We start from the raw sequence: 18,059 nt of genomic DNA, 5'->3' as shown, positions 1-18,059 counted from the left end.
GATGATGATGATGATGATGATCATGATGATACCAACGTAAATAATAAAAAATGGCGTGCCACAAATTAAACACTATGGTGATCACATCGATCACATCTAACTGATGGCATAAAAGATATATTGTGAAAAAATGAAGGCTGCTCATATTAATGTATATAAGGACAAAGTTTTACCGCTAGTAAGTTAGGAAAACGCGAATTTATCATAAAACAAGTTAACATGTGATTTCAAAAAAGAATTAAGGTTATAACTATAATTTTATTATTGACGATGACGACGTCACGACGATGACGACGACAATGACGATGACAATGACGACGATGACGACGACGGGAACAACGATGATGAGTTTTTAAAAAATTTAATGAAGCGAGAACGATTTTTTTCTTCTTTTTTTTTTCCAAAGCACAAAATATAACGATTCTCTTTTTGTTCTTTTAGATCTTTTTTCTTTTTTTTTTTTTTTGTGCTAATTTCTTTTCTTGCTCATTTCTTTTGTTTCTTTCTTTTTTTTTTTTTTCTTTCTTTCTTTCTTTCCGTTTCTCTCTTAATTCATTTTTATTATATTACTATTATTATTATATTTTTTTTTTTTATTATTATTATTATTATTACTATGATTATCATTATTATTATTATTATTATTGTTATTATTGTTATTATTATTATTATTATTATTATTATTATTATTATTATTATTAGTATTATTTTTCTTTCGAGTATTTTTTACATTGGTTTCACACTCGCAATGACGAACGTATGTATCTATGTACGTACGTATGTACATATACATGCTTATGTACATAAGTACATATATAGAAATATATTTTATTCAGGACACAGAACCAATCGAATTATCGATGCTATTGTCACTCTTTGTATATTGAAGATTGTACATTTAGCATCACGATTCGATCGAGCCGTGTTAATATTGTGTATGCGTTTGGAAAAATTACAAAAAAAAAAAAAAAAGAAAAAAAACGAAAATGGAAAAAAAAAAGAAATTACGGAAAAAATGCCGTTCGAATCTTTCTCCAATTTTTATTTCTATTCCTTCTTTCTTTCATTTCTTTTTCTTTTTCTTTTTCTTTTTCTTTTTATTATTCTTAATTTATTCTCAATTTTATTTCAATATTTAGTCGCTACTATTTCATGTATGAAGGCAAACAAATGTATTATAGTGTCGGATGTTTAATGTTAGCAGAAAAAAAAAGGGAGAGAGAAGACAGATAGATAGATAGAGAAAGAGAGAGAGAGTGAGAGAGAGAGAGAGAGAGAGAGAGAGAAGAGAGAAGCAGAGGAACAAAAAGAAGAAAAAAATAACCGACAAGAAAATGGAGCCTTGTACATAAAACGTACAAAGTATAATAAATTATGTTGGAAATCTTAAACATAAATCTGAGTTACTACCGTTCGTCTAAACTTTTCATTTTTCATTACTTTTATTCTTCTCTATATATTATATATATATATATATATATATATATATATATATATATATCTATTTTTTTTTTTTCTTTTTTTATTTCTTTTTTTTCCTTTTTTCGTTGGATTTTACTGCAATGAAATGGCCTAACAAACAAATCTTTTGCTTAGAATAAGAGAAGAAAATAAAAAAAAAAGAAACAAATGAACGTAATGAAACATTGTTATAACCAAAGAATTACTTCGACTAATACCTTTTTATAGGCTGAGAACTATTGTTTCCTTTTCTTTTCATTTTTCATTTTTTCATCTTTTATTTAAAAAGAATTCGTTTTTCTTTTTCTTCTCCTTACTATTAGTAATATTCTTTTCTAATTCCTTCTCGAGTGTTATATTTTAATGAATTAATTTTTTTTTCTTCCTCTTCGTCTTATTTTTTTTCTTTTTCTTTTTCTTTTTATTTTTCTTCTTTTCGTTACTTTTCGCGTATAAAGCGAAAAGATATCGAGAGCGCGAGAGAGAGAGAGAGAGAGAGAGAGAAAAAAAAATAGGAAAAAAATCGAAGAAAAAGAAAACTATATATCACTAGAACTGAAAATGAAAATGAAAAAGAAAATAAATTAATCAATTAATTAATGTAATAAAACTGACTATGCGGCACAAGCGAACTTAATGAAATGAAAAATATGTCATGATCAATGGGAGACTTGTAAAGAGGATTTAAAAATGTAGAATCCACGAGAGACGTAATTTTTTTTACTCTTTTTTTCTCTTTTTCAAATTTTTAGAAATAATTTTTTTTTTTTTATTTCATTTTTAACGCAATCAAAAGATCATTATCATTAAAGATAACATTAATTATTACATTAAATATTAATAATTATTTCAATTCGATACAACGTTCATCGCGAGGATCATCTTGAATCCTTTTTTTTTTTTTTTTGTACTTTAAAAAATTTCTCAATTCCTTTTCGTCTTTCTTTTTCTTTTGTTTTCATTTTTCCTTTTATCTTTTTTCTTTTTTTTCTTTTTGATTTATTTAAATTTAGTGGATATTCTACGAATTTAAACAATCGTATATCACAGAAATATATAAAGTAATTACATCAAGCATAAAAAATAAAATCAATGCACAATTCGTATTAGTTATCTATTGAAAATATGATGAGATATAAAATACAGAAACAACAATCGTTTCGTACATAATTTTAACTCAAAATGTGACAATTAATAAAATACCGATTTGACCACAAATGTTGCTTCCGATTTTCAAGTCTCTAATTATATATACATATTTATGTGTATATATGAATACATACATATATATATATATATATCTACATATATGTATATGTATATGTATATATGTGTATGTATATATATATATATATATATATGTGTGTGTGTATGTATATGTATAATATATATATATACACATTTATACGTATATATAAAATGAAACCTAGAAACGAATATTGACCTACGTATCGTTATTATGCGATATATCTAATAGATATAGCTTAGAAGTTCGAAACCGAGGCCTTAGAATAATCCTTCTTTTATGTATGTATATATTTATTTATTTATTTCTGTGACTAGTCTTCTCCGAGAAAATTGAAACAAGGGGGAAAAAAAAGAAGATAATTGAAAGTGTAATAAAATAAATATCGTTTTCGAAGCTTCGAAACGATAGTATTGCATATGAAATTTTTTTTTCTGTTTTTTTTTCTGTTTTTTTTTTTTTTTTTTTTTTTTTTTTTTTTTTTTTTTTTTTTTAACACATACCGATCGTTTTAATTTCACATATACGATCGCGCCTGCTCTATCCTCCCACAATCTCCCACTCCCACAGTCCGCCTGGCCAAATCTTTCAATTTTCACGATTCTTTAAAAGAGAAAAAAGAAACACTTTTTGCATTTGTTATTTAAAAAAGAGAAAAAGGATGATCGGAGATGAGAATACGTACGTAATATTAGTTAAGATTGATAAGAAAGTGTTTGCACTGTAATGAAAAGAATTGTTGTAATAGCGATCTGTGTGCGCAGTACATACCTCCAAATCGAACAATAAATATATTTAAGTATAATTAAGTATTGTTATTTATATCTTTGGATTAATATTGCTAATTGTTTAAGTGATTTTCTTTTTTTTTTTTTTTTCATATTAAAATAATCGTCGTCTACTAATGTCTATTTGTTATAATTTATTAGTTTAGAATTTGTTTTTTTTAATGTTTTTAAACATGAAATATTTGTTGGAAGAAACTTAATTCTTCTTTTATTTATTAAATGTTTAATTAATTCGTTTGAAACGTTTAAAAAGAAAGTAATGGCAATAATAATAAAATGTCATCTCGTTCGATTTATTGGAAAAATTCAATATTAATTTTACGATTATTACGACAATGAGTATTACTTTTAATTTCATTATAATTATCGTTCTAATAATTTGTATCCCTTGCCTGGATTAAGATAAAATTCATTTTTTTTTTTTTTTTTTTTTTTTTTAATGAATCTTAAAAATTTTTATTTTCTTGGAAAAAATATCGCATACAAAAAATAATGCTTCTTCTAGAATAATAGTTTACGCATAAAAATGATGATAGAATAATAGTTAATGCATAAAAATATCAATAATTCGGAAAAATCTATACTACTTGCGATCTATGTCTAGATAATACGAACCATATTCTACTGTGCGAATGACTGCATATTTCAATGTATCTTCAAAATACATTTCAATCAAATTCTTGAAACGAACGTGGTAACACGAACGCGTCTTATGAGATATATATGATTTTATTAACCATACAACTTGTATTTATAGAAAAAAAAATATATATTGTTATGACCAATTTGTCATATCCATTACAGTGAACTATCCACATGCAATATACTCGCACGATATCTCATTGAAAGTTTATTATAAGAATATCTTACAACGAAAACATATCCTATAGAATTCTATATCTATAAAAATAATCTTGAAGATAATAATAATAACGATAATAATAATAACAATAATGATATGGAACAAAATATTGATTTTTTATTTAGTCGATAAACTGGATTTTGCTATTATCGACGATTTTTTACTCATTCGATAAAATTGCGTTACACCATTACCGACATTCTGCCATAAAAGCTCAAGAAGTGACGCTATACGAGATTTCTTTTTCACGAAAAATGACGAGAAACACTTTTATGTCAACATTGAGCCCAATCGTAATTATTTATCGTCTTTGATTAACATGATTTCATTTCAAAAATGAATTGTATAAGGGAGAATTTTTCGAATTATTGTAAAACATTTGATTTTTATGCGTGAACTATTCTCGAAGAAATATTATTTTCTAACACGATTACTTTTGAGAGTGAATAGATTTTTTCATTATTAAAATGAATTTTTGAAAATACTTGTTCATTAAAATCGATTAAGAATTAAGCCAAGATCTATTGTTGGCCTATATCATTATGAAACTAGGAGTAATGAATAGCTTTATACATATATTTTACATATAATTTATTCGTACATATATTTTATTCGTAAAACATTAAAAAACAATGAAAAGAAAAAAAAAAGAAAAAAACTTTAATTTCATGACATTTTAATTAATTGATATTTTTTCAAAATTTGACTTATCAATCGAATATATTATTTAGATTATTTTAAGGTTGACTCCATTCGGGCCAATTTTGAATTTGTGTGTATAAATTGAATCCAGGACTCACTGTTGCTTGTATTTGTCGAGCAGCGATCACACGAACATTTTCACGTAGTACACCTTGGGAAACACCACATCTGATCAATTTGTGTGCCGCATTCAACATTTTGTCACTTGCGTCTTTGTCTAAAACAAACAAAAAAAAAAAAACAAGAAACAAAAAACAAAAAAATAAAAAAGAAAGAATATAAAGATCAATTAAACTTATCCTTTCTTTCAAATCTCTTAATTACGTTATTATCAAACATTTCGTATTGAAAATTTGCTGGCGTACCTTCGAAGTTACCAATGAAAGCTATGCCCACAGATTTTTTGTTATATCCATAGGTATGGGCACCTTCCTTTGTCCATCCTCTACCCTCGTAAATATTACCATCGCCACCGATTATAAAACTATCGTCAAAAGTTTGATTAAAAAATATTATTAAATCTTTCGCAATGGCGAAAACAAAAAAGTCAAATAAAACATATGTTTCACTGTCCATTTGATGAGATCAATATTTTTTTCACATTTTTAATTAATATTTTAAATAAATGATCAGTTATTGATATAAAATATCAATAATATAGATATATAAAATATCAATACGTAATATAAGCGATCAATATTTCATCAATTAATTAAAAAAAAAATTCTATCAGTATTCTAATGAAAATATTTCTAAATATAATAATTTGTCAATATTTCATAAATATATGGTCAATATTTATAATTAATCCAATAGCAATTCTTATACGCATTAATTTATATTGAATAAGTTTATATTACATATTAATATTTTATTATAAATGCTGATTTAAATATTCGTACATAATAGATCATTTATTTTACAAAATACTTACAATTAATTAATAAATATTATCGTTAATTAAAGAATATTTTCCATTTATTCTGAGACACCCTATATGTTATGATCGTTTATAGTTACTCGCAATGAAATGCAATGCAATGCAATTACATATGTATGTACAACGCATAACCGAAGTCGATCGACAAAATGGAGAAAGCAAATAAAGAAAATGATAGTGATAGCAACAGCGATTTAAAATATGAAATATTTTGTTTCGTATATTTTTCTTTAGTTTTATAATTTCTTATTTTTTGATTTAACTCTCAATACTTCCTAAAGAGTTTCTTGTATTTGATAATAAAATAAAATAAAAAAAAAAAAAAAAGAAATAAATGAAAATTGTATGACATAATTTTCTTTATTTTTCGATTTATGAAAAAAATAGAACACAGTCTACTATAAAAAAAAAAAAACATATATATATATATATTTTTTTTTTTCTATAATAATATCAATCTAACTACTGATATTGTACTGCGATATAAAGATTATAATTTTTTTTCCACTTTTTTTCTATGGAAAACAATTATAAAAACAATTATAATTTTGTTCAATGTTTACTTTTACACGAATAAAAGATATGTTTAACATAACATATCGTTGTAATTTCGTTTTACATTCGGAAATAGTTTATGAGGGACGATATAGGTATACCGTGTAATTTATAAGGTCAAATAGAAACATTATTAAAAGCAATATTGAAATTTTTGAAACTATTCGCAAATAAAATATACAAGCTTTTGGTGTCACGGGATCTCGTTATTGCGGTGACTATGCTAAAGACCATGTAAATCCGTTGTATATAGCGAAAGCAAAAAAAAAAGAAAAAGAAACCAACAAAAATAATAATAATAAAATTAAAAGAAATAAAAACAAAAGAACTTACGAAAAGCCAATATCGTTCCAACCTAACGTATCCATATGATAAGATTGCATCGATTGTACTCTCGCTGAACATTCTTTACGTGTCGTACATTCAGGTGTTACAGTATGATGTATTATTACGTATAATATTGGTATTATAAGAAAATTTATACTTTTCTCAGTTTTTCCACCCCATGCGGCCTTAGATAATATTTTAGGACAATCCTCATCTAAAAATCGTTGAAAAGTATAATATCGATTAATAATTAATATATAATTAATTAATAAAAATAATCCAATAGTTCTTGTTTTGTTCCTTTTTTTCTTCTTCTTCTTTTTTTTTTTTACATTTTTTCTTTTTTTTTTTTTTTTTTTTTTTTTTTCATTTTTTTTTTATTTTCTTTTTTTATTTTTCCTTCATTAGGTTCAAGCATGTTTTAACAATCAAACGTATGATTTCTTACTTACCGGCAACGGATATATGAAATATCAGACAAATTATTAACAATCTAATAAGCATTTTTTGTTTTTTTCACTTCCTCTTATTTTCTTCCCGTAATGATTTTATTCTCGTTCGTTAATATTTCAAAGTCACAGTTAAAGTAATACTCGGGTAAATGAGACTACTTGTATATAATGAAAGATAGAAAATTGAAAGGGTTATGTGCAAAGTTTGATATAGCAAAGTTCACGACCTCATTGATAAGAAAATACTTCAAGGAATATTTCAAATAAAAAATACTAAAGATTTCTTGGAAGTTGATCTTCGCTCATCGTCAAATTGAAAAAGAACATTGTTAAACGTACGATAATAATTTTAAATAATATCCGTTGAAACTAATTAATTATTTAGAAGTTGAAATTAGATATAAAACTAAACATAGTGAAAGAAGTGAACTGTCAATATTTTTAATTTGTTATCTTCCACTTTATTTTTCAAATTACAATACATTCGATATTTATAGAATCACATAAACTGTTCGTTTCAAATTGACCGTTTAATATCCTTATGATGTTAGTGTATATATATAATGTTTGTATTAAATGACCTAACCTTTGACTTTGATTTCTTAACCTCACTTTTTATTTAAAGTTGTTTTTCATGATAACTTGTATTGAGAAACTTGTATTTATGAAAAAATGGAGACCGTACGTCCATGTGGTTGTAAAGGAATTCGTACATGTTTGATTTGCGAAGAACAATTTAACATAACAAAACCGGATTTGAAAGAAAAGTTACAAGTAAGCAATTACTAGCAAAGATAGAAAAGTAATTCTATTATATCTTTTTTCGATTAACTTTCTTTTATATACACATATATATATATATATATATATATATATATATATATATATATATATATATATTGTATAAATGTACTCCAGTTTAATATATTTTACAATATCAAGTATATCTTTTTATAAATCCAATTCTAATGATTCTGTAATTTCAGGAAAAATCCTCTTATGTTTATTGTCCGCATTGCGATAAAGCATGGCCTGGATGGGATATAGAATTGTACAAGGAACATCCTCATCATAAAGGACATGCAATAGATTATCCAGGTGTTTTTATTAAAGTAATTTCAATTTATTAAATTTAATTTGAATTTATTAATATAATTTTCTATTATTTTATGAATCTTATCTCTTGCAGCTTGATTTTTTAAATACAGAAGAGACATTGACTTTGATGAAGTCGTTAGATGAATTACCATGGGAACCATCGCAAAGTGGTAGAAGAAAACAAGTATGTGATGAGATTAATTATAGTTAATAGAAATATCATTGTTTCTACTAACTTCTCAAACGTTAACTTTCAGAATTTTGGTCCAAAGTGTAATTTTAAGAAACGAAAATTACGTTTAGGTACCTTCAATGGATTTCCACAATCTACAGAATTTGTACAGAAGAAGTTCAATGAAATTTCACTTTTAAATAATTTTAGAACAATAGAACAATGCACTCTTGAATACAATCCAAAACGAGGAGCTTCTATAGATCCTCATATAGATGATTGTTGGATATGGGGAGAGCGTATAGTTACAGTTAATGTATTAGGTGATTCTGTATTAACAATGACACCTTATACCGAATCGATTAGACGTTACAATCTGGATTATGTAGAAAATTATTCTAAAATTGATAAGAAAATAGAAACACAACAAGACATGGTAATACGTTTACCTATGCCAGCAAAATCATTGATGATTTTATATGGACTTGCAAGGTATATTCCATAAAAGTTTAATGTAATATTGTTAATACATTGATTATTTATTAACATGATTATTTTTGTAGGTATAATTGGGAGCACTCTGTGCTTCGAGAAGATGTAACATCAAGACGTGTCTGTCTTGCTTATAGAGAATTAACTCCACCATATCTTGAAAATGGCAAACATGAAAAAGAAGCATCAGAAATTCTTGAAAAAGCAAACAATTTTTGGTAAAAAGTAAATAATACCACTAATATCATGTTCACACAATTTAACTGTAATGCAATATCCATTGCATTTTTATCATTCCATTTGAAATGTCATGCATTATGGAATATAACCATAAATAGAACAAAAGAAGTATCGAACATAAAGCAGGACGATTTAAATAAAAATTTTACAGTGGAAATTTTGATACAGTACGTATCAATTCTTATCTTTTTTTTGTTCTTTATTTCCTTTACAAACTAATGGCATGATGGTTATAAATATGAATAAGTTGTAGAAAAAAATTTATTCACGAATTAAGTACAATATTTCTTATACAAGAATACCATCAAAATTTTCATATTATAATATTAAACAATATTTTCCCATAATAGTTCTTTAATTTTGTGAAATAATACTGTTATATTTATAGTTTTATCGGCAAAGAAATAAGTCTGAAAGAATTTTAACGAATATTAATCTGTAATAAAAATTCTATTCTCTTTCTATATATTTACAATTTGTGTGATTCAAAGTAAAAGGTTATTTATATTTTATTGAATTGTTTAATAGATTATTATTAAATATAAACTTTGGTATCGTATTAAATTAATCTCACGATGAAACGTAAGCCTGGGAAAAATATATGCATATTTATTAATTATTAAAATACTTTCTCATTTTTAATAAACAAAAAAGTTGTAGTCAAATATAATAATGATCAATCGAACTTTATACAGTACTACCACTAGAAATTATATTTGTGCAAGTTTTCGTTGATCTTACGATTTTAAACAAAAAAAAAAAAAAAAAAAAAAAAAAAAAAAAGAAAAAAAAGAAGAAAAAACAAAAAAAAAACAAAAAGAAAAAATAAATAAGTACGAAGAAAGTCAAACGTTTATTGTAAAATAGACAACTGATAAAAAATACTGACTTCTTTATTTTGTAGGATAAAATCGAGGAGCGATCATCAAGGATCGTCCTTTTGATATACCTTTGCAATGGCACAAAAATAACATATTTCACATCTTTCATATCGAATGGAAATTATAGGACTAGCAGGTTGTACGCCCTTTCAATGGATAGTCCGAAGACTGCATGTATAAAACAGGGAAAATTGTCAATGGATCTGTTTTTCCAAGTGGTTGATAACCATTCACGATATTTTCTCTCAATTCCCATTTACGCCTTTCTCTTTCTGTCTTCTGTCGTCTGATAGCTCTGCCCAACATACATGCGAATACTATACCAGTCAACTGAAAAAAATAAAAATGAAAATATATTTCACCGATAAATTCATCGAAATATATCGTATCATTAGAACGCCACAATGCACGTGGTAAATCTTTTTAAAAATTATAATTATACATTATAATTTGTAATAAACATAGCATATATAGTTTCTCTCTTTAAATATTTCTTCAAAATCAACTTACCTGAATAAGAGCAATAGCCACAGCTCCTGTAGCAATGTAAAGTGCACTGCGATGAATTATAATGGAAAGTCTGTTCATGCAGCCTATTTCATAGGGATAGGTACAAATAGTGGAATTATTCTCTATTTGTAGTATATCGCAGCAGGAATTAGGTATTTCAAGATTGTTTTCTGGTGTAAATTTAATGTCATTCCAGTTGGACATATTACTATAACCACAGCAATGTAACTGTAAAGAATATGTTAATTTTTAATTAAACGTTTATTATATATATAGTATAAAAAGAAAAAAAATATGTGAATTAATTCGTGTTCCTTTTTGTTTATAGATTCAAAGTCGAATCTTATAATTATATTTGTCAAAATCTTACCCTGGACTGCATGAAATTAACTGCACTTTTAACTTCGTCATTATTATCGTATTCGTGCATCGTACTGTTGATATTATATTCCAAAAGATCTTTTACGGTGTCCTGTAATGCATATGCTGCAGTCGCCGCAGACAATTCCATTATTAAGACAACGGATAAAGAAACTGCAAACTAGGAAAAAGAAGAAAGAAAATATGTAAGTATATTATCTATATAATTGTACAAGTTTGTTCGATTTTTTTTTTTTTTTTCTTTATTATATTTAATAATTTTTTAGAAATAATATTAGCGTAATATACTTACCACAAGAACCATGCAAGTACTTTCTCGAAGAGCACCGCAACATCCAAAGAAGGCAATTATAAAAACTAATATACCAACTATGATCAAGAGCGTGGCTGGTGAGAAATATCTGGTATCCAAGAAATGGGAGAAATCTTCATAAACGGCATAGATTGTAGAGCCAACCGATATTATCATCACACCCGTCAACTATATCAAAATTATTATTAATTAATAATCAATTATTCAATTTGTGATATCAATGTATTTTTTTAATCTAATAATTCTCAATCATTGAATCGCTAGTATCGATTATAAAATCATCTATGTTATTTGCTTATTTTAAATAATCTAAATCATACTGTTATATTATTATTGAAAGTATATTGGCAGCTACGTTCGTCGTTTGGGCATTAAAAAATGCTGTCTTTTTATTAAAAACGTATCACTGATTACAATTCACAATCAATGTATACTAATTGGAGTCGTATAATCGTTAACACGTGTTAAACTGAACGAATATTTTTTAAATATTTGATTAACTGACTTAACATTTACAATTAATCAGAAAAGTGTCGAGTAAAAAAAAAAAAAGAAAAAAAAAAAGAAAATAACCCAAGAAAATTGATCTTTTTTTCTTCTGTTCTTTTTTGCTTTAAACAAATCAAAAGAACATTCAGATATAATATAAATGATATCTCTAATAAAGATATCTCAATTCCCAAGGGACTAATCTAATTCCCCTATATATTATAAACTTTCATCTTGAATTCTTTTTTGTACTTTGCCAAAGAAAGATAAATTCGTTTATCTGATGATGATATATCAAAAAACATATCATACGATCAACATCAATACGAGAATCATATAATTATCTCTACTGATAAGACAGTTCTTTGTATTTTCAAATATAATCGACTTACATACTTTTACGTAAAGGAAAATTTATTTGAATTCCTTTTTCGATATCTTTTTTCGAAATTCCATTTTTTAATCGATATTTTAAAATGTTACAGAAATATCACAAAATATCTAATTTTTTCATATATTATGAATTAACATAAGAAAATATACTTAAGAAACTTTCGTTATTTAGTAATAAATAATAAGAATATTTATTTTCAATTAAAAACTTAATATTTCCAAATGTTATAATTTAAATCTGCATTATTAAAGTATTATCAGATAATTATTGGATAATTATTTAAATATAAAAAATAACGTGAAAGATTATTGTATGTAAAAAAAAGAAAAGAAAAAAAAAAAAAAAAAAAGAAAAAAAAAATTGCTCTCTATAACATATTAATAAAACAACATAGAAATAAATAGAATTCGTGTTGTCATGAATTGAAACCTGACGAAGGAAAATGGCGACGAGATTACGATACTAAGTACGCAAAAAGAACGATAAAAAGAGCTACATATATAGCTAGCGAAGTTAACTCCGTTTAACTTTTCTTTCTCGTTATCTAACGAGAACGAGTATATCGGATAAATATAATCTAACGTCGTATTATCTTTTCTGATAATAGTATGTTTTCTATAAGAGTATTCTTAAATCTTAAAGAAGTTCTACAAAGGAATATCGTAGAAAATCATAATTAAAGCGAAAAATAAAAATAAGATATAACAAAATGAAATCTTAATCTAAAATGATACGGCACACAGTAAATTGAAAATAATTTATTTATCATACATCCATTATATGACGAATCATCTATGTTTCTTTATCGCAAATTGCCGTGGTAAAATTTAATTTCCAGTTAAGAGAAAGAGCAAACTATAAAAAAAAAAAAAAAAAAAAGAAAAAAAAAACAAGTATGAACATTCGAAGGACATACAGAACGATCTTGGCGTCGATGTGAATGTGAATGTATTTTTTACTATATTATTACAAGCATCTTGTCGAATTAGGAAGTATTATACTTAAAGTATACACACACACACACAAATTTATGTATGTATATATATATATATATATATATATGTATCTCTGGGTATATGTCTCTAATATGTGTACGTGTGTATGCATCTAATATCACGATATTTCTAGAATTTCAAAACTTCAAGCAATGTTGAAAATCGATAAACAAAATCAAGATAAGGATTACTTCCTATCTTGTTAGTTCAATTGCGTTTTTCTTTTTTTCTCTCTCTCTCTCTCTCTCCTTTTCCTTTATTGTTTTTTAATGCGAAAGTATTTTATGCATGAATGCTTATTAAGATGACTTCGTATTTTTTTTTTTTTTTAATTCGACGTACAACAGCGCTTATCTATGGAATACATTAACTTAACAGTTCATGTAATGCGAGACATGAAAAAAAGAAAATAAATTATCAATTAATTCTTTCTATATTTCTTCGAAAGAGAGAAAAGATAGAAAGATAGAGAGAGAGAGAGAGAGAGAGAGAGAGAGAGAGAGAAGAAAGAAAAAAATCAATAAAAACAAAAATACAGACATTTATTCTTTCAGTTCAATCGTGGAAAAGAGATTTAAAAAAAAAATAACATGAACACCGCGATCAGACATTGAATATATCCATTAATATATATATATATATACATACACACACATGTGTATATATATATATATACATACGTACAGTACAATATGTGTATTTCGATATTCCTACTATACCAATACTTAAGTTCTCCGACTGTATATATGTGTATATAAATATATATATATATATATATACACATAAACAGACATATATAAGCATTATGTAAATATAATTACAAAATTCATTATGATTTCTTGAACGAAGTAAAATTCTATACTGGGAGGTTCGGTTAGTCTCACTCAAGGACAACAAGCAAGACGATCAATGAGGAAGGAAGGAAAGAAGGACGGTCGAACGTACATATGTATATGCTATCATATATATTTATATACAGTATGTGTGTATTCTAACTCGAGGTATTCTTATTAAAAAAGATTAAAAAGAAAAATAACCACATGAACACAAATATATATATAAGTAGAATAAAAAAAGAATATCTCAAGGATGAAAAATTTGTCAAGAATTAATGTACGAGAAAAGTATGGCTTCTTTCTTTCTCTTCTCCATTTTTCGAAATTAAAATAAAACCAAAAAAAAAAAAAAAAGGAAAAAATACAAAAATAATTGTAATATCATATAACTGATAATAATAATAATAATAGTATATATGTGTGTTCCTTCGTGTGTATGTGTGTACGTGCATGCGTGTACGTATACGTGTAAAACAAATTGTACCAACCACAAAAAGTGAGTTGACAGCAAAAAGAAGATATTTGATGCAACGTAGGCCAACATCGAGATGAGTGGCCGCCATTTTGGTCCTCCTCTTAAAATTAGGCAATGGTAAAGATACACACAATAAGACACCAGAGTAAATGGTTAAATATATAAAATCGAAAATAAAGAGAGAAAGAGAGGACAGATACAAATTAAAGGAAAATATATAGAATAGGGAGAGACTCGTGCACTTCCACGCTCGGAATACCGACTACTACTTGAACGATAGCGATGACGATGTTATCGTCGAGGCTCTCTTTTGCCTCGCCTTCCGGACGATCGAGCGCCTTCTTCGATATCTTTCCCCACAACTGATAACAACGACCGCACGAATACGTTCACCTAGACATAATACTTATACTTTTATACACGTCGTCTTCTTTTATTAATATTTATATATGTATATATATATATATATATATATGTACTTCGTTGTTTTTTTTTCATTTGTTTGCTTTTCAAATCGAGACGATCCTGTCGATCCTGTCTTTCAAGGAACGAACATCGACCCGTTTTGAATATAACTTCTCGATTACATCAGCTTTTTATTATGCCATCTAATAGAGCTAACAAGAAGTAACATACAGTATCATAATTACTGTGGTTATAGGAAGTGAGAAAAAAGAACAAGAAGAACGAGCATGATCTGTTTCTTGTTCAATATAAAGTTACATGTTGCATAAAGAAACATTGAATTAATGTTTTAGATAATTGATTTTTCTTTATCCCACGACATGTATTATTATTTTATTATCAAGTTGATATAATTCATTTGTATTTTTTTCTTCTATTTTTCTTTTTTTAAATCTATACTATATAAAAACACATATAATAATAAAATAATATTAACATTAAAGTTATATATTTAAATATTTTATTATTTTAATATTTTATTATTATTATTATTATTATTATTATTATTATTATTATTATTATTATTATTGTTGTTGTTGTTGTTGTTGTTGTTTTTCTAGCATGAGAAATATATACGTAGATACATATTATATCAAGTCGCCATTTTATAATAAAATGTAATATATCGTGCGACGTTGAAAGGTTTTGTACAAGGAAACCGCGTTATCAGGTGCTAGAAAGATATACGTGTATTTGCGAACAACTACTATGATTCATTTATATCAATATATATATGTATATATATATATATACATGTGTGTATATATGTATAAGTTATCGATAAATGGTTTTCACGTATGGTCGAAGTAAAATGAGTCTCTCGAGTAACAGGTGGATTCAAAAGTTATTCGAAAGTCTTATCATCATGACGAATTAAAATTAAATATTTCCTCACATTTTATTATACGTATCGCGATCTTTTCTTCAATGAAATATACTTTTTGTAAGTTATAAATAAACTCTTAATATGCGCGTATTACAATACTATTGTAATTATTGATATTATGTGTTACACACACACACACACACACACACACACACACATATATATATATATATATATATATATATACACTAGAAAAATGAGCAATAAAATGTATTTCACATATTGACGTAGTAGAAATATACAAATTTACTATAAAAAGTTTTATTTCAATAGCCACCTATGATTCATATATCTTTTTCTCTTTCAGGTAAAGAGATCCTCATATTCGTTGTATTATTATTTCTCTTCGTTATTCTATCTTTTCTTTTCTTCTCGTCACACTAAATCGATACTGATTTCGGATAAAACATATGTATATGATATAAAAAAAAGTATGTATACGAAGTCGGTAATTGTATGATAGTTATCTAATTTAAATCATATTTCTTTTTTTTTTTCATTTGTTACAATTTTGGTCATTATACGTAGGAATTAGGGAATAAAATAATTTATATATATATATATATATATATATGTACAGACACAAGGATTGGTACATATGATTTTTATTAAAAATCTATAATAGAATATTTCAATGATATTGATATTTGCGTTTTACATAAACATTACATCACACATGTCAATTATTAATCATTAACAATAACTTACTAAATCATCGCCGAATATATGTATAATATGTATTTTTCTATTACTTGGGAGACAATAATATATAATAATAATAATATAATAGTAAAAGAGAAGTAATATAAAATGATGGTATAACACGTACATACATAAATAAATCATACATATATATTTATATATATATATATATATATATATATATATATATATATATATATATATACATATATGTATGTATATATGTATGTATGTATGTATGTATGTATATGTATATTATAGTATGTAATAGTACATGGCCAAGAAGTCTGTAGAAGGCTCATTGACGATAGATACTTGAATTCTAATGTTTCAAAAAAAATCCACTATTATATCTCATTAAAAATATATTTTTGTTTTTTTTTTTTTTTTACGTTTCTTTATTTGTTGTTTTCAACTTTATACGCTCTCGTAACTATTTCTAATGGATCGTGCTAGGTAGATTGAGAACCATATACCTATTACCTGTAATGTAAACATTTATTGTTTTATTTTTTTTATTTTATTTTATTCCCTCAACATTAAATTAAATTCGAGTAAACAAATAACAATATAAAGTGTTTCTAATGAAATAAAAAAATTTACCTGAATGGCCGCGATACCAAGGCCGACACCACCTAGCTGCACAGCGTGTGACTTAATGTATTGTTCAAACTTCAATAGACATCCATCGGTATAAACATTCGGTTGCGTGGTGTTACAAATGCTGATACCGATTTTACCTTGTTGAAAATGGCAACAAGACATCGGAAGATCACTGTTATTAAATCTAATATTCCAATCGGACATATTCTTAACACCGCAACATTGGAACTGTAATTTGGAAATAAATTTTTTTTTTCTTGTTAATAAAATATCAATTTTTATGATGCTTTAATATTAACAATAAAAATATTTTATTATAATAGTATGATATTTTATATACTATATACTATATTTTATATAGTATATACTATATATATGTATATATATATATACACATATGCACAAGTTTTTAATTATATATATATATATATTAAAATGTTATTATATGGCAATATTATAAAAATTATAGGAAATACATTACTTGAATTTGTATATCGTCCCAAAATCCAGCAATCTCATTACTTGTGTTATATTTCGGTATACTTTCCTGCATCTTCTTTTCTATAATTTCGCCTGCTTGTGATCTTAAAACGTAACCAGCAATACCACCAGAGAATTCGAATATAAAAATGAATATTAAGAGAGTTGTAAACTGTAAATAAAGAATGAATTACTGACTTATTAAAGACTATTACATTTCGATTTTTTCAATGACATGTTATCATTAATTATTGTCATTTTTATTATTGTTATTATTATTATTATTATTATTATTATTATTATTATTATTATTA

At 25.5% G+C, this 18,059-nt stretch overlaps 3 protein-coding genes across 7 annotated transcripts in view; 1 reads left to right on the top strand and 2 right to left on the bottom strand.

The window, feature by feature from the left end:
• Positions 1-5,001: 5,001 nt before the first annotated feature.
• LOC124947444 (peptidoglycan-recognition protein SA-like) lies at positions 5,002-7,506 on the bottom strand. Its single transcript, XM_047489557.1, has 4 exons — positions 7,334-7,506; positions 6,888-7,095; positions 5,425-5,543; positions 5,002-5,276 (listed from the first exon to the last, which is right to left on the bottom strand). The coding sequence occupies exons 1-4, from the start codon at positions 7,383-7,385 to the stop codon at positions 5,095-5,097; spliced, it is 561 nt and encodes a 186-aa protein (XP_047345513.1). The 5' UTR covers positions 7,386-7,506; the 3' UTR covers positions 5,002-5,094.
• On the top strand, positions 7,334-12,310 carry LOC124947443 (alpha-ketoglutarate-dependent dioxygenase alkB homolog 4). Of its 5 annotated transcripts, none has more exons than XR_007100418.1 (7): positions 7,334-8,107; positions 8,320-8,445; positions 8,523-8,615; positions 8,689-9,095; positions 9,167-9,313; positions 11,055-11,292; positions 11,374-12,310. XR_007100418.1 is itself a non-coding variant. In XM_047489556.1 (6 exons), the coding sequence occupies exons 2-6, from the start codon at positions 8,006-8,008 to the stop codon at positions 9,315-9,317; spliced, it is 879 nt and encodes a 292-aa protein (XP_047345512.1). In that variant the 5' UTR covers positions 7,337-7,668; positions 7,959-8,005; the 3' UTR covers positions 9,318-9,503. The 5 variants fall into 5 exon arrangements, 2 of the variants coding, with proteins under 2 accessions (XP_047345512.1, XP_047345511.1); XR_007100417.1 differs by having other exon boundaries at positions 7,335-8,107; positions 9,167-9,320; XR_007100416.1 differs by having other exon boundaries at positions 7,338-8,107; positions 9,167-9,502.
• Positions 10,170-18,059, bottom strand: part of LOC124947445 — a 14,169-nt gene continuing 6,279 nt past the window's right edge. Inside the window, exons 4-9 of the mRNA XM_047489558.1 lie at positions 17,747-17,917; positions 17,266-17,493; positions 11,400-11,588; positions 11,097-11,267; positions 10,727-10,954; positions 10,170-10,546 (exon numbers count right to left, since the gene is read on the bottom strand). Of these exons, the coding sequence (XP_047345514.1) occupies positions 10,346-10,546; positions 10,727-10,954; positions 11,097-11,267; positions 11,400-11,588; positions 17,266-17,493; positions 17,747-17,917 (1,188 nt within the window). The 3' untranslated portion in view covers positions 10,170-10,345. The remainder of the gene's footprint in view (positions 10,547-10,726; positions 10,955-11,096; positions 11,268-11,399; positions 11,589-17,265; positions 17,494-17,746; positions 17,918-18,059) is intronic.

The sequence above is a fragment of the Vespa velutina genome, chromosome 3 (genome assembly GCF_912470025.1).
Source record: "Vespa velutina chromosome 3, iVesVel2.1, whole genome shotgun sequence".
In the NCBI taxonomy this organism is placed as follows: Eukaryota; Metazoa; Arthropoda; class Insecta; order Hymenoptera; family Vespidae; genus Vespa; species Vespa velutina.
This window is presented reverse-complemented; position numbering and strand designations above follow the sequence as displayed.